General features: G+C 41.3%; 7 protein-coding genes and 1 non-coding gene across 8 annotated transcripts; 1 reads left to right on the top strand and 7 right to left on the bottom strand.

Annotated features, from left to right (window-relative positions):
* Nucleotides 1–331: 331 nt before the first annotated feature.
* BCR41DRAFT_349551 (translation initiation factor eIF2 alpha subunit) lies at nt 332–2,091 on the bottom strand. The gene is made up of 5 exons (XM_022023488.1): nt 1,996–2,091; nt 1,637–1,831; nt 1,068–1,275; nt 572–923; nt 332–474 (listed from the first exon to the last, which is right to left on the bottom strand). Exons 1-5 carry the CDS (start codon nt 2,042–2,044, stop codon nt 352–354), a joined length of 927 nt encoding a protein of 308 aa, XP_021883274.1. The 5' UTR covers nt 2,045–2,091; the 3' UTR covers nt 332–351.
* A 3,265-nt stretch (nt 2,092–5,356) lies between these two features.
* BCR41DRAFT_369066 (hypothetical protein) lies at nt 5,357–6,001 on the bottom strand (the record flags this gene model as incomplete). Its single annotated transcript, XM_022026431.1, has 3 exons — nt 5,357–5,386; nt 5,449–5,814; nt 5,942–6,001. The coding sequence occupies 3 exons, from the start codon at nt 5,999–6,001 to the stop codon at nt 5,357–5,359; spliced, it is 456 nt and encodes a 151-aa protein (XP_021883273.1).
* An 834-nt stretch (nt 6,002–6,835) lies between these two features.
* Nucleotides 6,836–7,743, bottom strand: BCR41DRAFT_349550 (ubiquinol-cytochrome C reductase hinge domain-containing protein). Its single transcript, XM_022023487.1, has 3 exons — nt 7,300–7,743; nt 7,031–7,164; nt 6,836–6,914 (listed from the first exon to the last, which is right to left on the bottom strand). Exons 1-3 carry the CDS (start codon nt 7,676–7,678, stop codon nt 6,882–6,884), a joined length of 546 nt encoding a protein of 181 aa, XP_021883272.1. The 5' UTR covers nt 7,679–7,743; the 3' UTR covers nt 6,836–6,881.
* A 168-nt stretch (nt 7,744–7,911) lies between these two features.
* BCR41DRAFT_349548 (cell division control protein 42) lies at nt 7,912–10,035 on the bottom strand. Its single transcript, XM_022023486.1, has 5 exons — nt 9,809–10,035; nt 9,539–9,555; nt 8,983–9,039; nt 8,546–8,618; nt 7,912–8,412 (listed from the first exon to the last, which is right to left on the bottom strand). The coding sequence occupies exons 1-5, from the start codon at nt 9,837–9,839 to the stop codon at nt 8,015–8,017; spliced, it is 576 nt and encodes a 191-aa protein (XP_021883271.1). The 5' UTR covers nt 9,840–10,035; the 3' UTR covers nt 7,912–8,014.
* A 3,567-nt stretch (nt 10,036–13,602) lies between these two features.
* BCR41DRAFT_349546 (dehydrogenase E1 component-domain-containing protein) lies at nt 13,603–15,871 on the top strand. Its single transcript, XM_022023485.1, has 4 exons — nt 13,603–13,789; nt 14,240–14,473; nt 14,717–15,184; nt 15,287–15,871. Exons 1-4 carry the CDS (start codon nt 13,727–13,729, stop codon nt 15,695–15,697), a joined length of 1,176 nt encoding a protein of 391 aa, XP_021883270.1. The 5' UTR covers nt 13,603–13,726; the 3' UTR covers nt 15,698–15,871.
* BCR41DRAFT_349545 (hypothetical protein) lies at nt 15,866–17,773 on the bottom strand. The gene has a single exon (XM_022023484.1). It carries the CDS (start codon nt 17,576–17,578, stop codon nt 15,932–15,934), a length of 1,647 nt encoding a protein of 548 aa, XP_021883269.1. The 5' UTR covers nt 17,579–17,773; the 3' UTR covers nt 15,866–15,931.
* A 263-nt stretch (nt 17,774–18,036) lies between these two features.
* BCR41DRAFT_320057 (hypothetical protein) lies at nt 18,037–19,038 on the bottom strand. The gene is made up of 4 exons (XM_022021380.1): nt 18,908–19,038; nt 18,467–18,825; nt 18,244–18,358; nt 18,037–18,122 (listed from the first exon to the last, which is right to left on the bottom strand). Exons 1-4 carry the CDS (start codon nt 18,969–18,971, stop codon nt 18,061–18,063), a joined length of 600 nt encoding a protein of 199 aa, XP_021883268.1. The 5' UTR covers nt 18,972–19,038; the 3' UTR covers nt 18,037–18,060.
* A 109-nt stretch (nt 19,039–19,147) lies between these two features.
* BCR41DRAFT_t45 lies at nt 19,148–19,219 on the bottom strand. Its single transcript has one exon. It is a non-coding gene; the product is annotated as a tRNA-Glu (tRNA).
* Nucleotides 19,220–19,543: the final 324 nt, after the last annotated feature.

Genomic DNA, 19,543 nt, shown 5'->3' with positions numbered 1-19,543 from the left:
ACAAAGAAGGCACCTATTGCTTCGCCAGATAACGCATTGATCGTTACGCGAAAGAAAAAAGAAATAAAAAATAAAAAATAAGGTTACCCTCTTTATCTCTCCTCCCACAGCTTGTCTTGTGAAATGTGCATGTACTGTGCAATTCCAAAAAACCAAAGCTCACATGCATCAATGATGGACTTTTCTTCTTTTGTCTCCACACAAACATGTACATGTATATAAACGTTTTAAATATATATATATCTTGATTTGCCTTCGACCTCTCTTTCATGAACTGAAAATATATATATATATATATATATATTTTTTTTTTTTTTTTTTTTTTTTTTTGGTTTATTTTCAATGTTTAATTTAAGCAACATCTGCATCGGAATCCGAGTTATCATCATCGCCCGATACTTCCGCATTTTCTTTATCAATTCTCGCCAACAACTGATCGAGTTCCATATCATCTGCCTCAGTGACGGCCTTGGGCTATATAGATATATATATATATAAAGACAGCAAAAAGATGATCCATTAGAATTTTTTTTTTTTTGTGGAAAGTAGAAGGATAGAAAAAAAAACCTACACTCATCTTCGTGACCATGTTGCCGTTGGCCTTCTTGATGCTTTCTTCCAAAACTGCGATAGCCTTCTCCATTGTATCAATGCCAAGCTGCTTGTCTAACGCGTTGGTGATCATGACATACAAAGGTGGCGCCACCAACTTGACGCGGATCGGTACATCGGCCAATGAGACAGCCTCAGCTTCCTTGAATGCAGTTTTGATTGCATCAATACCCTCATAGTCAAAGCAGGTCACCTCAATATCTGCGCGGATTTTGATCGGCTGTGGAGTCAAACGACGTTTAATGTTGTTCAAAAGCTCCTCCTTTGTGCTCTCAGCGATCTCCAATCCTTCAAAGACCTTCTCTGGCTCGCTACATAAACAAGATCAACAGCAATATTAGCAAAGGGTAAATGAACGGAGTAATTTTATAACCCACATATGTCATCCTATGTATATAAACGCTGATCTCGAAATAGAATAAATAAAGAAAAAAGTAGTGTTTGGATCTACTTACTTAAGGGCAACCTTGAAGGCATCGTAGGCATGACCATACTTGGCATAGAGAGGCCAAGCTAATTGTTCGTACAGAGCCTCCAGGTCCTTGTTTTCTTTTTTAGCAACGGTTGACATAATAGAGTGCACAGCCTTAGATTTGTTATAACGTTCCTCGCACTTAATGATATCCGTGGCTGAAACACGACGCTTGGAAAGATCAATATAGCCTAGAGTGAGCAAGGTTATAAGTTTTATGAGGCGCTAATTTCTTAATTCCTGCTCTGCTCCCATGTCTTTAACTCCCGCTGGGTATTTCAATTCTCGGTGCAATTTCTGGCTGCTAAAGTATGTAATGAGATGCGATCCTGAACCTCGGGCACGTCCAATACTATCTTTTTTTTTTTTAAGTATATATCATCCATCCTGCGGTTGAGAGGTTATTTTTCTTTGTCTCAATTCTTGCTTATGATTCTGTAAAACTCCAACAAATAATTACAGTTTTCAAGGAAATATACGCCTAGCCTAAATACACTCACTTATATCCCAATATCTCAAGCAAAATAACAACCAACCACAATTATTTATTACCTTTCTCTTTGTCAACTCTGAGGACGACAACAACCTCGTTCTTGCCAACACGGATAAGTTTCTGGATCGAGCGAATACGACGTCTGGACAACTCGCTCAGGAGAATCATTCCCTCAATATTGTCATACTCGAGAAGTTGGACATAAGCACCCATCTCAGCAATCTGACGAACGTTAACCATAACCAAGTCATCCACTTTTTTTTAGAGAGAGAGAAATGAAGATTCAGTTTCTTGTTTAGTTACAAACACGCAATTCTTTATTCTTCCCTATGCTCTTGGCCAATTGATCATTGTGATCATTGATCATACGAACGAGGACAAATGAGCTCAAGTGTCTCATAACTTGCATTTGTCGTACCTTCGGGAAACTTGTTGGCGTACATGCGGCATTGCAATCTTCCAGCCATGATGGGCGATGTATTTAAGCACTCGAAAGACTAAAGAAAGAGATATAAAAACTTCTTGATGCTAGTTTATTTAAAATGCCTCAGGAACCTCTATTAGAAATAGTTATCACGTGATTTATAATCCATAAGAGGCGCTTCTTCCTCTGGTTCCCCTTCCCCTTCCTCTTCCCCCTCCTCCTCTTCCCCTTCCTCTTCCCCTTCCTCTTCCTCTCACTGCTTTTGAGTCCGCCAAGTCGCTTCCGCCAGGTTGGTCTCTTCCGCTTTGTAACTTCGCTATTTTTGTGCGATAGGGAATAAAATCATCATCATCATTACCACCATCGTGATCGCCACGGCTCTGATATTCAGTACCATCCTCGCTCTTTCCTTCTACTTGTTGGACTGGCGCCTCGGTGGTTGCTCCCGCATGGTTTCTGCTTTGATCCAAGAAGCTGCTTTTACGTGTAATTCCTTGCAACGCGACTTCTTTACTTTCTTCGACATTCTATCGGATGGAACGCTCAAAATGGTCGGAACAATAGCCTCCGAAAAACTCTCACAATAGACCTTGTGTCCCACTTAGCCTTACGGGCATCCTTACCTTACGCTTTTTACTAGATTTGTCCTCAAGTATAGCCTCTGTAGCTTCATGCCCAGGCTTCACAGTATGATGATACTGGTCCTCGGTAGTTTGAGGCTAATAAATTTGTGATGAGACAATATGGACAAAGCTGTTTGATTAAAGCTAAAGCTTAGTATGACCAGGATATACAGTGGTACACATCTCTTACTTATCACGTACTGTCGACGTTATGGATTGGTCCATCGGCCATTGCAAAGATCCAGTGCAAAAGCCTGATCCTAAGTGTCCGCTGTGAGCCTGTGCAACACTACTAAACAATTCTGATCCGTCCAGAACTGGATGCGCCCCTGTATCTCCCCGACGAGTTGACCTGCTGAAAGCATTTTGCATCTGTTGGATTTCTTTCTCCAAGGTGCTAATTCGTTTTTGTTTTTCTTGATTGTCTTTCATCATCTGTTGGTGCTGTTCCAGGTGCTCTGCTTCTATTATTTCAATCTTGGAATTAGATATGATCAACTCCATCTCCTACACAAACATTAAGGAAGAAGCATTGATCCTAGATTAGTATCAAGTTAGCCTTTTTCCCGTCCTTGTAAACTGCTTTGGTTCTGAATTTCCTACTTTGCTTGCGAGTTGCTCAACTGCTCCGCGATGTTCATCGATCTAAGCAACGAGCAATATAAATTGGTTAGCGTTTCGGATATCTCTATCTTAACGGGCTTCAAGAGGGCTGCTGCAATCTGCAATCACTAACAAACTTTTCGCGCTCATCCATAATGTCCTTTAGCTTCTTCTCGAGATCCTGGATTGTAGTAAAGATATGGAAATGATTACAGTAAGTATCTGACCCAAAACTAATCTCATGATCATATGGAGAACATTCTATACCTCTATCTTATCATTGTTGGCAGTTGCTTCATTTTTGTGCGTTGTCTCGAGTTTTTCAGTATGCTCATGAACTAGCAAACCAATCCTCATAGCATTCTAGGTGTTTACTTGAGTAAAGACTCGCTCTTGCAAAAAAAAAAAAAAAAAAAAAAAAAGATGGCAATTAGCTGGCTCCAGCTTTTGTTGATAGTTACCTCACGCTTAAGCTCTTCATTCTCTTGCTCCATAATTGACAGTTTTTGGCAAAGAAGATCGTTATTTGCTTTTTGATCCTCGATGCGCTGTTGCAGACTTTCAAACTGTTTCTGCGTGGCGAGTTTGGACTCCATACTCCCCTAAGTATTTGTTTACAAAGTGTTCACAGATTTAGCATATGCTTACGGCTTTAGTTCATGCTCCTGCAATGTTTCTATTCAGTAGGAAGTACGTTGATCTGCTCCGAAAGCGCAGCATTAGTTTGCGCCAAGGCTTGTAACTCGGATTTCTGGGATGCTATTGTTTTTGCTTGCTCATCTGTAATTGTTCTTGTATTATCAATGATATCCTGAAGTTGCCTCGCCCATGAATGTAAGTCAATAATAGTGTCGTCACTCGTGCCCACACTTGTTGATTTAGTTATTGTGCTTTTAACGATTTGTTTAAAGATAATTAGTTTCAAATGCGTACTGTATCAGTCACACGAGAAAGCTGCCAAATTTACCATATCATCCACTACGTTCACAGAGGACCTACCACTTCTTAATATCAGCATTAAATAGCCTTTCCTTTGTGAGCTCATGATTGGCCTGTGCCAGCTCATTATGGGCGCTCATGAGCCTACCAGTATTTCATTGATATATCAACTTTCACTTTCACATGAAGCCTCATTAAGAGCAGCAAAAATAACAGGTTACAACACATATATATACCAAGTTTTCCATCTTTCAAGTTCGGAGTCTGCTAATTCACGCTCATCGGCCCTGGAATGCGCGTATAATTGGACTAGGTCCGTTTTGGACTTCAGTGCCTCCTCCAGCTCACGTATTAGACACGTCTTTTGATCGATATCTGTGGAAAGTTGTATACAAGTTGTTCTCTGAGACGCAACCTCGCCGCTCAATTGCTGTATAATGAGCTCGTGGTCTTTGCACCTAATTAGGGCCAATAAAATATGGAATGGCTGTCAAAGATGAAAAAATACTGACATGGTCAGTCTGTTTTTAAGCAATAGTGTTACCTGTGAATATATATATCAATCTCCTCAGACTTCTTCGTGACAAGCTCTTGGCTTTGAAAGTAACGAGATTCCAGCTGCTGTACCTTGGATATCAACTCTTGTCTCACTGTTATGTGGTTGGTTTGAATGCCTGCAAGTAGCTGAGAAAGGTTATTACAATCCTGCGAAAGACGGGCTATGTCAAGCCGTTTTTATTAGCAGCTTCTAAAAGTCAATTTCAATGCGAAAACTATGGTATCTATGCATTTGGTTAATCCTCAGGATTCAAGGACTTACTTCGATCCGTGCTCATCTCCTGAAGAGTTCCTTGAAGGCTGCAGATATTGTTTTGGACTCCCTTGACTTGATCCGCCGTCTCTGTAAGAAGCTGGAATAACTCTGCACATTGACTTTTGATAGAGTTGACACGCTCAAGCACCCGCCCTTTCATTTCGCTCTGAGCAGTGATTAAACGCTGATGATCTGGCCAATATCAATTATTACAGTTTGAGCGCGCAGCAACCACATTTAGTAAGTCTACCATAATATAATGCTATGGTAAAAATACCAAAGTATGAAAACAAGGACTTGAACACAAGATTTACCATGTTGTAAGTTCATGAAGCGATCAGATGTCTGCTTCAAGCTTGCTTGGGTCATCTCCAACTTACAATTCTAGGATACAGATGTACCGTACCTATGGTATCATTTATTGTGGATAATGATACACGTACACTTTAAAAAAGAAAGAAAACTTACTGCTTCCAAGAGGCGAATGTCTTTTACTCTCAATGCTGCTCCAATTAACTGAGCGGTATCTACATCTTGGGACGATAGGTGAGATAGGTCTTGATGTGCAAGGACATTATTTTGGAGATTGCTAAACCAAGATATAGGTTGCTGTTTTATGTCTTCATAGTTTTCAAACATTTTACTGTGGCTCTGAATAGGCTCATTGATTACTATGTGATCGCCTTGCTGGGGCCAATTTTGCTGATAATGCGTAGTGAAGACCTGAGGTCGAGGTTCGGAAGGTTCTTCAAATGCAAGCATACTTGGGGCTTCTTTTTGAGCGCTTTCTGGGATACTGGGTTTTACAGTTTGTTGTTCGAGTCGGCCTTGCTGCTTTTCAAGATAGTTTTGATTTGAATATTGTAACTTTGATAATTGCGCGATGTTGTTTTGGTGAGAAAGACTGCGCAAACTTTTGAATTGGGCCTGGCCCCATTACAAACGATCAGATAAAGCTTACTGCACCCTTCGGGCTCACGAGTGCATACCTCAGAATAAAAAGTCTTTCCATCTTGATCATTAGTATTCTTTGACTCTTTAGTCCCCTTAGCTGTCACTGTGCAGAGAGGGCTCTCTCCATGTGTCTTCGCTGGTGTCACAGAGCTACTAGATGGTTCTAAATGAGGTACCAATGGCCTAGTAGTTGGCGGTTGCACATCCGCAGCTAGATTTCGTGGCATAAATGCAGAGGGTGGACGACTTGCTGAGTCACTTTCCAATATTGCTGGAAGGACTATTGGCGGATTAAGCATAGGTGAGCTATGCCTGCTTCTTCTGGTCAAATCAGATAAGCTTTTGGGTCTGAATAGAGATCGACTTGGGGTTTTTGTCGGTTGAAATAGGAGCTTCGGCATGACCGAAGGGTCCGCAAGGGCCATACTCCTGTGCTCTACGGATGATAATATAGATGTCGGCGGCGCATCAGAGCCTTGGAGCAGCTTGTCATCTGTACCTATATTCTTGCTATAGCTGGTGTTATCCTGCGCATTAATCCGGTCCGCCATGATATTCGGATCCAAAGTTTTTGAGTTGCCTGTTTCTTCGTCTAAGAATGGACGAGCTAGCCGATGGTTCATCGGCGCTATAAAGAATGGTTTATTAGACGAACCAGATTGTGACGGAAGGTTGTCGTTTCGTGGACGAATACTCATGTCGGCTATTTTGAATGGTATTGAGCAAGATAGCCAGTCGATAATAAAATATAAAAAGCGTCGTAATTGAAAGGTAAAAAAAAAAAAAAAAGAGCATGATCACTCGTAGCAACGAGCAAACGAGCAGCAAAGTAAATCCCGGATTTCGTGTTCTCAGAGTCACAAGACCAGCTCAGGTCATTACTTTTTCGCACAAGCGATTCGTGTTTTTATTGTAATTGGGTTTTTGCATTTATTTTAGTTTTTTTCCTAAGCAAGTTTGTTGAAGTACTTTGGAGCAGCCTACAGGCAGTTACAAGGACAGAAGAAGAACATATGTCAACTAATTGCCATTATTTGACATGAAGGATTATAAGAAAGGGATGGTAGACACAAAAAGTACTATTAATGATACTTACACATTCATTGACGCAGTGCAAGAAATGATAGAGCTCTTCTATACAGTCCTCATGTGCGCCTTCTTCTTCGACACGGCGCGTGCACTCATCAAGGTGATGCTTCAATTTTGTACAAGCTGCAGTCTCGGCACAAGCTACAAAAAAAGGGTTTGTTTTAATAACAAGCAAATAGTGTTGAGGATATGTGACAGCAAATTTCTTTTTCCCATGACGCGACATCGTCACAATGGCTCTTCCAAAGGCATCTCTCAATTGAATTGTACACCCACCTTCCTCGATCTTGGGCTTGATATCTTCTGGCTCCTCTTCTTCCTCCGGTTCTGGAGGAGCTGGAGTACTCTCTTTTGAGCTGCTCTTGCTCTCTTTCTCGGGCTTTTCATCGCTTGCTTGCTTTACATTCTTATGTCCATCTCCCTCGTCTTCTTTATGGCTCTCTTTATGATCCTCTTTTTTCTCCTCCGCCTCGTCTTGCTGTTTCGCTTCTCTGTGATCTTGCTTATCTCCTTGCTTGTCATGCTTCTCCTCCTTGTGGTCATTATTCCCTTTATGCTTGTCATCTATCAAATCATGATCAGGAGCATGAGCCTCCTGAGCCTTCTTCTCCTCGGCATAGACCGCAGGGAACATATCAACGATAAAGCTAAGCATGTTAGAAGCTTGGGGAGATCTGTACGCAATGAAATAAATAAGAGAGAAGGAACGAAGAAAAAAAAAAAAAAAAAAAAAAAAAAAAAAATAGGAAGTGGTACTTTAAAGAAACAATGAGAAAAAGGAGAATGTGAATGTGAGAATTTAAAACAGATCGTTTTTTCGTTTTTTCCGAAAGACGTCATTGCAGCACATGCGATTAACACATTCCAATTATGACATTTCCCCATGAACGGGAATGGATTTTTTTATTAACATTAATGGCACTGCTGGCTAGAATATAAAAGGTCCACAGAAAGAACATGCTGTCAGAAGGATACTGTTGCCATCCTTGGCCTAGAACAACATGCACTTGTTCTTCTTTCGAACCACTTGAGGTTCTAAAGCCGCAACAATCGCCTCGTCGAAGACGTTTTTCAAGCCTCGCTGGGTCAAGGCGGAGCATTCGACATATTTGACGGCGTTCTGCTCGCGACACAGGCGCTCGCCACTCTCAGTGGAGATAGGCCTCTGCTTCTGGCGCGCCAATTTTTCCACAACTGTTGGATCATCACGTAGATCAACTTGCGTACCCACAATCAAGCAAGGAACACCAGGGCAATGGTGATGGACTTCAGGGAGCCACTTCTCTCTGACGTTCTCAAATGATGCTGGGGAAGTAACTGAAAAGCAAACAAGGAACACGTCTGTTTGAGGGTATGATAGAGGGCGCAGACGATCGTAATCCTCCTGACCTGAATCAGAGATGTCATCATACAAACAGAGGAAGTCAGCCAAGGTTCAGAAAACTAGGGGTTAAAAATTAAAAAGAGAACTATTCTATTTGCTAACACAGCCTTCAAGATGAGTTGGTGCTCCATAACTTACCAGCAGTATCGAACAGTCCAAGTGTATAAGGCTCATCACCAATCATAACAGTGACGGCGTAGTTATCAAACACCTAAGCACGTCAAAAAAAAAAAGTAAAATCTGGTCAATCAGTCGTGAGAGGATAACTTTATGGAGAGAAATAAGGGATGGAAGAATCATTTTCCAAAGAAAAAGCAATTATGACAGGTGAGCAAGCCGCCGTTGTCCCTGGACCCTAATTTGTGTCAACAGAGAAGCACGGAGAATCATAGAAATGAAGAGGCTTCCATATCGTAATACAACATATGCAACATGCACACATCTTGCCATCCCCTCAAACCCGATGAAAAAGGAGAAACAAAAAAAAAAAAAAAAAAAAAAAAAAAGAGCCACCCACAACTGTGAGTAAAGCTGCCGTAACTCCGATTTGCACAAGTTCAATACGAGCATCTTACAGTAGGAACATATTCAGAAGGGAACTTGTTAGTTGTATAAGAGATAAGAAGACAGGTCTATGAGAGGCAATAACGGCAAAGAACGCATAGGTAGCATAGGGTTAGTACATTGCTTTAGCCTTTAATTTAAAAGGATCCTGAAGAATTGTTTGCTTTTGAAATCCAGGACCATTCAAAGCGTGGGTCTGCTTGTCTGTCTAGAAGTCAAATGTGCCTGCCTGAATATCAGACAGCCTGATTAAATGTCATCTCCGTGTCAGCTATCGGTATTTGAACAAAAGAATTGACATCCTTGTGGTCGAACATGTTCGAACAATTATTTTTTGTCTCTGAGCTCAACAGAATGATCTTTTTTGAATCAACATGTTGCATGAATGTTGAAATGAGCCGCCTCCTAAACTGTAGTTATTGCTGGTAGAAAATAAAAATCCTTTGTCCTGCCTGTCTGAAAATCTTGGGAGCAATGCCGTCTATCTTTCAAGTAGGTCGTGGTGCTAATCGAACTTTTATATCAAACCGTAGCAACGACAACAGGAGACTTGGGCTATATTATTACCTTTCCGACAGCACCGTCTAAATAAAGAAAGAGACGAGGGATGTATGGGGAGAATAAGAAACGGAGACATCAGAGTAAAAAGTAGTTAGGAGACAAGGACTTCGCCCAGAAAAGCCATCCAAAAGGATTCCCATAGTGCATAGCTTAGTCAATAAACTAAAATAAGGGTAGCCACCGCTAGATGAACTGCTACTCTGGATAGGTGGATAGATGAAAGGGGACAAAGTGAATGCAGGGTGAAAAAGTGAGCAGTTATCCTTTGTTACTTGCCTCCAACAACGACGCACTTTATGGTTTGCATTGCAAGGAATAAGGAATTAAGTCGAGAGAAATAAGAGAAAACAATATGTGAAAAGAAAAGAAATAGAGAGTAGAGTAAGAGAGAAAAAGAGAGAGGGAGAGGGAAGAGAAAAGAGGAAGAGAATGTGAATGAATTTAATGAGACAAACAGCAAAGAAGGAAATGGAGGGAAAAGAAGAAAGGAAACATTCAAGCAGAAGAGGGATAGGTGATAGCACTTTTTTTTTTTTTTTTTTTTTTTTTTGGATGAAGGGGCCATGCCGCTTGGAAGGCCACGAGGCGTGTTTGCCCCTGAAGAGTACGTCAGTATAAGTATATCTGTATTGTGTTGTGACCAGTCCAAAAAAAAAAAAAAAAATAATCTTTTCTTTCTCATTACCTGTCACCATTACACGCAATACCAACTTTTCAATGCACAAACATATAATGGGACTTGACTGATTCTGGTCACTTATTAGGAATTACTAGCACAAGCTTAATGCCCACTCGCAACCCCGCCTCACCTCACGCCTTACAACAATCTAACTGCTGGCATTCTATGAATCGCTGTACTATCCTGCTTTTACACCATGGTACGACCATCCAATATACGACACCTAAACCAGACAGTCAGGAATAGGTTCCTGACTAAAGATTACTTAAAGGGATACATATGCGAGACAACAGTGCAAGAGCAACTGAGGCTCTAAACCCATTAAAAAAACTCTGGATCTGAATCGATCGTGTGTGTGCAAGCATCATTTCTAATTTATCAATAAATAAATCAATACTTCATTTCACTGGAGGGCAACATGTTTAAGTCTCTCTGGTTGTATAATGCGAACTCAAGGGAATAATGCAAACACGAGTGACGCAGGTGTTTCCGGGATTTGGATATATTTCACTACAAGAATATACAGCCATTTTAGCGACAAATACCTCAGAATTGATTTCTGGTGTATGAGATGGATTCTACGCCTCCCATATCCTCAACTTACAGATTCTTTTATCGTATCTAGCAATGAATTCAACAAGAGTGTGACGACACTCGGACCACCTCCGAACTTGAAAATGACCAGGTAACTAGCCTGTTGGGATCAGAAGATAATTTAACTTCAGGGGCTGTGGCTGACCATGGCACAAATGTCTATGGTATATGCAATTCGTCTGCAAAGTACAGATCAGGCGCTTCTACCATCCGTACTCGGGTTGTTCGACATAGGGGATATTAGTCCTAATGAAGATTGTACGTGGATATCTCTGCAACCAGGCCCATCCAAATGTCTGATGAACTGGACAGGGAAACGTTGACTTGGGTAGATGATTGCAAAGGTGACCAAAAATAAGAAGCGCCACTGCTGCTTACATAGAGCCATCATTATGCTACATCCCGGAAATGGCCGCTGAGCTTTATTGTGGATCTCTCCTCCCCACTTACTCAACTCAAGCTAAAGCTGAGCAAACTACTTCTCATAGTGTAGCCATGTATCCGCGTTCCTTGACATGAAGATTGAAGTTCAGATAGAGATGTCAGCACGCTTGTGTTGCGTGTTCGTGTGAAGACATGTCGGTGATATTACTGACGAACACGTGCTGACTTTGTATCTTGCATATTTGTGTGTAACCCCGTTGGCCCTAACTACAAGTCCATGATGCCTCGAGAAATATCATGGTACGTAATATCTACCCACGAAATGTATGTATTCATGTTGGGATGGATTCGCCATCTTAAATCTGTAGTATCTCTTACAATCAATGAAATACCAGCATCATTCCACTTGCCTTGATATTCATCCTCACAAAAAAAAAAAGAAAGAAAGCTGCACAAAGCTGGGTTCTCAGAATGATAAAAGTACAAATAAAAACCTTCACTTCATCCTTCCGAATTTGGTTTTCTCATAACAAATGAGAGTCAATGATTTGTATTCACTCTTTTATAATCGTGGACTGCCCTCATTAATCCCTTGGCAAAGGTCCTAGAGCACCCGCCTACCTACCTTGACACGCATTGGCACTTCCACAAGCATTTTATTAGCCTGTCTAGCTGTCTCAAAACTGAAGTGTACTACGGGCCTATCCAATGAAGAAGCGGTCCATATGCATGTATGATGCCAAAGCCAAATATTCCAAAGAGGAATAATGACAGTAGAGGTGTCAAGTTCAAAATCACTAATCCACCATACATCCATATGCTGAATCCTTTTTTTTTTTAAAAAAAAAAAAAAAAAAAAAATCGAGAACGGGCTCGGTAATGTCACCAAGAGTACAAGAGTACAAGAGTACAGTCAAACTGCTTTTCAAACGGAAGCCACTGTGGTATGGCATAACAGCCTCTTGAAGTCAAAGATGTACGCAGGATAAGTGTTTAATCTAAACAGGCGCTAGTGAACATATCATAGTCAAGATCTGATACCATGTTATTGTTGGTAAACCTACCAAAGCTCAAATGCGCTAGGGCAAGAAGGTCGATGAAGGAAGTGGCATATCATAAAATTCATGGCACAAGGCTTTCCGACCTCTCATCTGCAGTATAACCCTAAAAGACAACACGGCATCTAGTGAGATGCATGGTGATCCAGGCAGCATATTCTGCCAACCATTAAAGCAATAAATACCTGATAATCACTGCTGTAAACATGTTGAGCTTGACTCCTGCTCAACAGCTACCACTTGGATTATCATAGGCATCAATGATCTCGTGTTGACTATGTTGATTGTATCGGTTTGGTTCTCAGTACACAACAAACGTTATGATCTCGTCCTTTGAACTAACTGCCTAAAATAATTTTCCACTAGAGCGCAAGCTCAAGTATAGCTTTTATATAGGAAAATGTGTAGCTTTTATCAGCGGCAGGAGAATTTACAAAGTCTTTTTTTTTTTTTTTTTTTTTTTTTTATAATACACGCGTCGGATAGGATACGGGAGAAGCAGGAAGAAAGCACACATTTCCAAGTTCGTAAACCCACGGGTTTACCCTTGAAGACATAACTTAAAATGAAAAGGTTGTGCATGCACAACACGAATTGTCCTACATCCCACATGTACTGCTTCGAGATATGATGCCCGCATTTGCTGTGGAGCGGTAAATTGAGGCTGGGACACACAAAAATCGTTGAATGCCAACACTGTGTAGAAAACCCTGGCCACAAGAGTTACTTCTAGACATATATATATATATTTATATATGGAATATATATCTATATATTTATAATGCCATAATGAAAGTTCTTACAGTAAGAAATAGTGAACAACCTTATCACTCCTAATCAAAATGTATAATATAATCGAAACTCAGCCATTTTAAAAAAGTGAAAGTGAATAGAGCGGAGTGAATTGCCCGCAGTTAATCAGTGCTCTCTTTTTTTGTATTGGATGCCTGTTTCTGACTTCTGCAATATTAATCTAGAATTCATGGGCAATCTGTATTTCTCAATGGAATATCAATAGCTACACCATGTCTAGAGACTATACCAGCATGTCAAGGCCTCTATACCTCTACAAGATGTGGTAACAGTTCCTCCTGTTTTTAACATTTAGAAAAAGAGAAGAAGATTGCTTTAGTCTTCTGTCATGTTATTGGACTTGCAATGGATGGTTCTTGGAAATAAATTTGATGGGAGCGTGCCCGAGTATTTCTGATTTAGACTGTTTTTTATAATTTTTCCCTCCACATCTCCTTGCACAGAGTTTACACCGCGATCTTATCATGGTCGTTTTTTTTGGGCGGGCGTGGAAAAAAAGACCCACACGAACCAACCCCATCACAATGAGACCCTCTACTGTCTATCAAACCCGTTCTCTTCCTTCTTTCTTTCCCTTGGCCGCTTTTTCTTTCTTTTCTTCTCTTCTCTCATTCCATCGCTTCTCCCTTATTCTCTTCTATACACATATTCTCTTTTACATTCACCATGTTGTCTTCTAAAAGGATCAGTCTTGCCAAGGTCGCTGCTAGAGCCTTTATTACTCCTGTGGTAAAAAAAAAAAAAAAAAAAAAAAAAAAAGCCTCTTCACTTTCATTGTACACACCACCTCCATATCCGCACAGCATTAATCGTAGGAACCATAATGGACGACCAGATCAACAATACATTCGTAGGAATTCAGGGAACACCAACTCATCAGCCTTTTCAAAAAAAAAAAAAAAAACGCGTTTTTCACTCTTCAAAAAGTGTTACTACTGCCATTTTCTGTATACAGAACGAACAATAATAACCTTGGCATTCAACACGAAGGATGATAGAAAAAAAAAAAAAAAAGAGAGAGAGAGACTGGTTTTTATTCATTTGTTGGTTAACGCAAGAGATAGGACAAGGAGCATTGCAATCGGACTATGAACGTGTTCTATCAGCGACAACAGGTGGTACCAACTTATCGCACTAGCTGACTGTTAAACCCACGTCACCTTCATCTTTTGCTCGTAGACTGTCCGAACATTTGCCTCGTCCTCTATTGCACGCAATGTTAACATCACACTCCACAAAGCCTCATTTGAGACCTACAACTGCGATACTCCTTCTCTGGAGGTCAACATCTCCAAGGAGGAACTCGTCAAAATGTACCACAGTATGGTTATCATGAGACGCATGGAGATGGCCTCAGATGCCCTTTACAAGGCCAAGCTCATCCGTGGTTTCTGCCACTTGTGTACTGGTCAGGTAAGATACAATGCGTCTTTTGTCATTGATCTGGTCACCTGCCTTTTGTCATTAATTACTTCAAAGAAAACTGGTTTTTGTTATGTTCATTAAACCACTTGCCAAGTTCTTGTCACTTGGTGGAGAAAACAATCCAAAAGAAAAGGAAGGAAAAGGCTTTGACTTGCGCTGAAAACCTGAACTCATTACCTTCCTATTCCTCGTACCTCTATCTCAATCTCTTAACATAAATAATAATAACAGGAAGCCGTTGCCGTTGGTATGGAAACTGCCTTGACCCCTGATGATAAGATCATCACCGCCTATCGCTGCCACGGCTTCACCTATATGCGTGGTGCCTCTATTACTTCTATCTTGGCTGAGCTTCTTGGACGTAAAGCTGGTATCTCAGCTGGAAAGGGTGGCTCCATGCATATGTTCACCCCTAACTTCTTTGGTGGTAACGGAATCGTCGGCGCTCAGGTCCCCTTAGGAGCCGGTATCGCTTTTGCTCAAAAGTACCTTGGTCATAATGCTTCCACATTTGCTCTGTATGGTGATGGTGCTTCCAACCAAGGTCAGGTCTTTGAGGCCTATAATATGGCCAAGCTTTGGGATCTTCCCTGTGTCTTTGTCTGCGAAAACAACCGCTATGGAATGGGTACCTCTGCCAGTCGCTCCTCCGCTAACACCAGCTACTTCAAGCGCGGTGACTACATCCCTGGTGTGAAGGTACATATTTGATTAGTAATTTTAGTAATATGAATACCTACAGACATTTTGTACCTCAAATTTATTTATTTATTTTTTTCATTATTTTCTACATGCCTCAAGGTCAATGGTATGGATGTTCTAGCTGTTCATCAGGCTTGCGCCTATGCCAAGGAATGGACTACTTCTGGAAAGGGCCCCCTACTACTTGAGATGGAAACCTACCGTTATGGCGGTCATTCCATGTCCGATCCCGGCACTACCTACCGTACTCGTGAGGAGATCCAGCATATGCGCTCCAATAACGATCCCATCACTGGCTTGAAGCAGCGCCTCCTGGAGCTCAACGTTGTTTCTGAGGATGAACTTAAGGCCATTGACAAAAATGCTCGTGCTGAGGTTGACAAGGCTGTCGAAGAATCTAAGGCCTCGCCTGAGCCTGAATTGAAGGCATTCTGGGAGCAAGTTTACAAGAAGGAGGCTGGTATTCCATTCTTGCGCGGACGTGAACCAGAGGAGACCCATCACTTCTAAACAAACCGGAACTTTTTTTATTTTTTACAGACGACAGGAAGAAAGGGCAGGAGGGGAAAGGGCACCAACTCAATCACTCATTTTATCCGTAGAAATTACTCGGGTGCTTATTGCATTCACATATTACATATTAAATACACTTCTTTCATAAAACAGAATACTCAATATGTCCTGCTTTTTATTGTTTTATTGTGTCTCTCATTATGGATAGATGAACAAAATTGTTGCATTTGACTAAGGAAGAACGTATTTTGGATACGAATCAATATATGGAAAGCGTATTTTAAATTGATCCTTTGACCCCTTAAAACATCTTCGGTACATGTCGAAGGCTTCTTTCAAATTTGTTTTCGCGAGTTTCATTTGGAATAATATCATTGCTGTTTCGGTAATGGCAAGATGAACTTGGATAGCCATCGCCATTTCCCCATCGAATTTTCGCAGAGCAACAAGGAGATTATACAACAACTTCATAGCACGTTGTGGATTTTTGAGCATTAAATCCTGGGCCACTTGAAAGATTGGAGCCCTGAGAATGTAGACATCCTGCTTGCTGAGTCCGTTCTCTAGGTCGATGTGGCGCATGTGGCAAATTTTCTCTATCTGCGCTACACTCGGAGCAGCTAGTATTGCCTCGATGTCTGATTTGTTCCGACGACCTTGCCACTCAACACATGTTGCACAGTTGCACTTGAAGAAACGCTCTTCCCCACGTAAGCCAAATTTCCTTGGGAATTCAACTCCAATATCGAAATACCGTGTTAGTAGCTCTGCCCCCGCAGGAATGTCCTGTCGTGCGAACACGTACATCACATCATCTACAATTGACGAATATGTATTCGGGGCACAATCGTGATTCATCTTTGACGTCAAATTCCACAACCCACTTCTACCACCCTTTTTTGGTTCTTCTCCTGGAGAGGGTGGTTTGGTTGAAGCTTTAATAAATTCGTCGTGTGTTCTGCCCGAGAATGTATTAGATTGCACAACTTCATGGATGCTAAGTAGAGTCGACTTGGACTCGGGATTTATATTTGCGGGAAAAAGGTGACTCACAACACGCAAATATATCTCGCCGCTTGAGCATCTGTTGAGGAAAGCCAACTCTTCGTACAACGCATAGGTGTTGATATCTTGGTATTCTCTTTTGTCTGACTGGAATGCAAACCCATATCGACTCTCTGCGGCAACGATTGCTTTCTCAGTGAGGACAATCTCATCCTTCTTTATATGTTTTGTCGCAAAAAGACCTTCTCCTGTGGCCGACGGTCGCACTTCAACATTCGCTAAGAAGTTAGCAAAGCATCGTTCAAAGCCTGTGGGGGGACTGCGTGTAGTTTGAGGAGACAAAATGGCGCTGACATTATTCTTGAACCGGTCTGCGAAATCCGGCGTTGGTTGGTTTGGATGGAACTTTATGTCATCTGGGTCGTCAACTCGAATGAAAATGTTTTGGACAAAGCATCCCGTGAATATGGCCATTGGATTGGGCGCTGAGCATTTAAGGTATGGTTCACGGATGCGGATGCGAGCTCCCAGAGGCATGGCCCAGTCGAGGTCGCTTAGCGATTTGATATACGTACGTGGGAGCCAGTTGTATAGCGACAACTCCACAAACCCCGAACTATCCTGCACACAGGTCATGACTCCAACCATTATAGCGGGCTCAATGGTAACTACGACATCAATGAACACCCCTCGGTTGATACCAGGGACAAGTTTCGCGATTGATGTTTTGGAGCATTTCTCCCACGGAGATCGAGAGGAAAGGCCCAAAAAATCAGTGGTTGTTGATGCGACTTCGAAATTCCCATCTGCTTCTCGAAGTGTTTGATTTAGAATGTCGCGCTGTTTATGTAGTTTTCGTCGTACTTCGTTCATTGCTTAGAAAATACAAATAAGCACAATTTAGAAGTAGATTAGAACCCTGTTTTTAAAGGGCTTGTTGAAAGAAGGTTTGCGAGAAAGTTGGGACAAAGAAAGGGGGATTTGCAAATTAAGATTATACGAACGAACTTGTTTAAAAGTAGTGAAGTAGTGTCTTCAAGAAAGACATATTTTAAAATAAAGGGAATCTGAAGAGAGTTCAGGTGTAAGTGGGGAACTGGCAGTCATTTAAAGGATTGCTGTGTTGACAGTGCTTCATTGTGTTAGCGGAGCATTTGAAAGACACTGGTGGTACGCGTTTTCACATGTCTTTTAAAACCACACACTTGACTTGTAACAATCTGATATTTTAAATGTCGATCATTGATAAACAAATATTAACCCCCGAGGAGGCCCAAACGATCTCTAAATACACTTCCATAAACAGAATAACCAAGGTGGTCATTGGAGTTGTTGCTTTTCATTGTTTTATTGCATCACTCATTATGGATAGATGAACGCGTGGTTTGGTTAACGTGAGAGAGATATGTATTCCAACCTAGGGTGGCAGAAACAAAAAATGCGAAATGAGTTTTTGCCATATCCATCAAGCCAAACTGGGTAATAAGCCTATGCTTAATTAAAAGTAGAGTGATATAAGTGACACTGTGTTTTCTTACCCAAGGCAAATGTGTTAACTACCATGAGTCGGTGTTGTAGGGGTACGAGCCAAAAGTTTAGGCATTGGACCGCGGGCCACACCATGTAGTTGCTCTTCAGGGCTTCGGGATATCCCTAATGTGAGATACGACCACAAATTTTTGGTTATCTTTCATAATCATGTTCAGATTTAAACTGGTCGGTTCCGCTGGATCTAATTTCAGACAAAGAATCAAGCATTACCTTTTTCAGCTTGTTCAGAATCACTTGCTGGCCCTCATCGGCCAGCAAGCCCTGACCGACAAAGAACGAGGCAATGAAACAAGGCGCAAAAAAGATCTGGTCCACAGCAACACGACCTAATAAAGACTGAACAGGCGTGGAAAGACGGATGGTTTTGTCCAGAAATTTATACCATTGATGCAGGACTGGCCCTGCAAAACATGTACCAAACAACATCATTCTTGCAGTCCTGGCCTTATCCCAGCTTTGCATGCCGATGCTTGTGTCAGTACTTTTCAACCGATCATGAGATACGACAACTTTATTCTGATGTTCGATCAGGAATTGAGCTATTAAATCTCCAGTACCAAATAACATCCCTTGGAGGATCAAAGCATACGTTTTAAAAAAATCTTAATAGTTATTTCTTATCATCCAAATTGGTCATCGTTCAAATCTTACCAGTTGTGCCAGCTTGTGTTGCTATGGGATAGTTGGACAAGATCCGTGTATAGAAACCAAGCATGTTTAACAGAGCAACTAATAATGCGAAAATAAATAAAAGTTCAGGTTTATTAACAAAAATAAATAAAAATGGCGTTCTTTTTTTTTTTGTCGGCATCTCTAAAAAGAAAACTTTTCATCATCCAACCACTTTTTTTTTCAATCGTGACTCGATGACAATAAAATCTATCAAAAGAGTTCCCAATCCGGGGTTCGAACCCGGGCCGCCTCGGTGAAAGCGAGGAATCCTGACCACTGGACCAATTAGGAGATTCTGATGTAATGTGACGTGGAAAGATCTGTTAATGATCCCAAAGATTGACAAAAATGAACAAAATGATAATAAAAAGTTGGACGAAGTGCCAAAAGATAAATTCATAAATGGACAAAGTGCCAAAGAAAAGCCCAATGGCTGAGTAGTATACTCGTCAGGGCACCCCCCTGTCTAGCCCAGGGGCCGGGTTCGAGTCCTGGTTAAGGCACATAAAGTGAAGCAAACATGTGCCAGGTCAGGGATTTGCTTGAGTTTTTATACTTTCTCTCCGAGACAGCCTAGTGTTCTCCGCTAAGGCTAAGATCGTGGGTGCACTACCC

The sequence above is a fragment of the Lobosporangium transversale genome (genome assembly GCF_002105155.1).
Source record: "Lobosporangium transversale strain NRRL 3116 chromosome Unknown BCR41scaffold_10, whole genome shotgun sequence".
Lineage (NCBI taxonomy): Eukaryota > Fungi > Mortierellomycota > Mortierellomycetes > Mortierellales > Mortierellaceae > Lobosporangium > Lobosporangium transversale.
The sequence above is the reverse complement of the archived record's forward strand: the minus strand, read 5'-3'. Positions and strand labels throughout refer to the sequence as shown.

Coding starts and splice junctions, on each gene's coding strand:
- BCR41DRAFT_349546 (XM_022023485.1), top strand. CDS start 13,727: ATGTTGTCTTCTAAAAGGATCAGTCTTGCCAAGGTCGCTGCTAGAGCC. Junction 14,474..14,716: donor GCCACTTGTGTACTGGTCAG/GTAAGATACAAT, acceptor TAATAATAACAG/GAAGCCGTTGCCGTTGGTAT. Junction 15,185..15,286: donor ACTACATCCCTGGTGTGAAG/GTACATATTTGA, acceptor ACATGCCTCAAG/GTCAATGGTATGGATGTTCT.
- BCR41DRAFT_349550 (XM_022023487.1), bottom strand. CDS start 7,678: ATGCTTAGCTTTATCGTTGATATGTTCCCTGCGGTCTATGCCGAGGAG. Junction 7,165..7,299: donor CAAGCCCAAGATCGAGGAAG/GTGGGTGTACAA, acceptor CTTTTTTTGTAG/CTTGTGCCGAGACTGCAGCT. Junction 6,915..7,030: donor TGCACTGCGTCAATGAATGT/GTAAGTATCATT, acceptor AACTGCCTGTAG/GCTGCTCCAAAGTACTTCAA.
- BCR41DRAFT_320057 (XM_022021380.1), bottom strand. CDS start 18,971: ATGCTTGGTTTCTATACACGGATCTTGTCCAACTATCCCATAGCAACA. Junction 18,359..18,466: donor TTCTGAACAAGCTGAAAAAG/GTAATGCTTGAT, acceptor ATCTCACATTAG/GGATATCCCGAAGCCCTGAA. Junction 18,123..18,243: donor AGTTAACACATTTGCCTTGG/GTAAGAAAACAC, acceptor CTGCCACCCTAG/GTTGGAATACATATCTCTCT.
- BCR41DRAFT_349551 (XM_022023488.1), bottom strand. CDS start 2,044: ATGGCTGGAAGATTGCAATGCCGCATGTACGCCAACAAGTTTCCCGAA. Junction 1,832..1,995: donor CGCCAACAAGTTTCCCGAAG/GTACGACAAATG, acceptor TCTAAAAAAAAG/TGGATGACTTGGTTATGGTT. Junction 475..571: donor ACATGGTCACGAAGATGAGT/GTAGGTTTTTTT, acceptor ATATCTATATAG/CCCAAGGCCGTCACTGAGGC.
- BCR41DRAFT_349548 (XM_022023486.1), bottom strand. CDS start 9,839: ATGCAAACCATAAAGTGCGTCGTTGTTGGAG. Junction 8,619..8,982: donor CTTCTGAATATGTTCCTACT/GTAAGATGCTCG, acceptor TGACGTGCTTAG/GTGTTTGATAACTACGCCGT. Junction 8,413..8,545: donor TGGACTGTTCGATACTGCTG/GTAAGTTATGGA, acceptor TCTCTGATTCAG/GTCAGGAGGATTACGATCGT.
- BCR41DRAFT_349545 (XM_022023484.1), bottom strand. CDS start 17,578: ATGAACGAAGTACGACGAAAACTACATAAACAGCGCGACATTCTAAAT.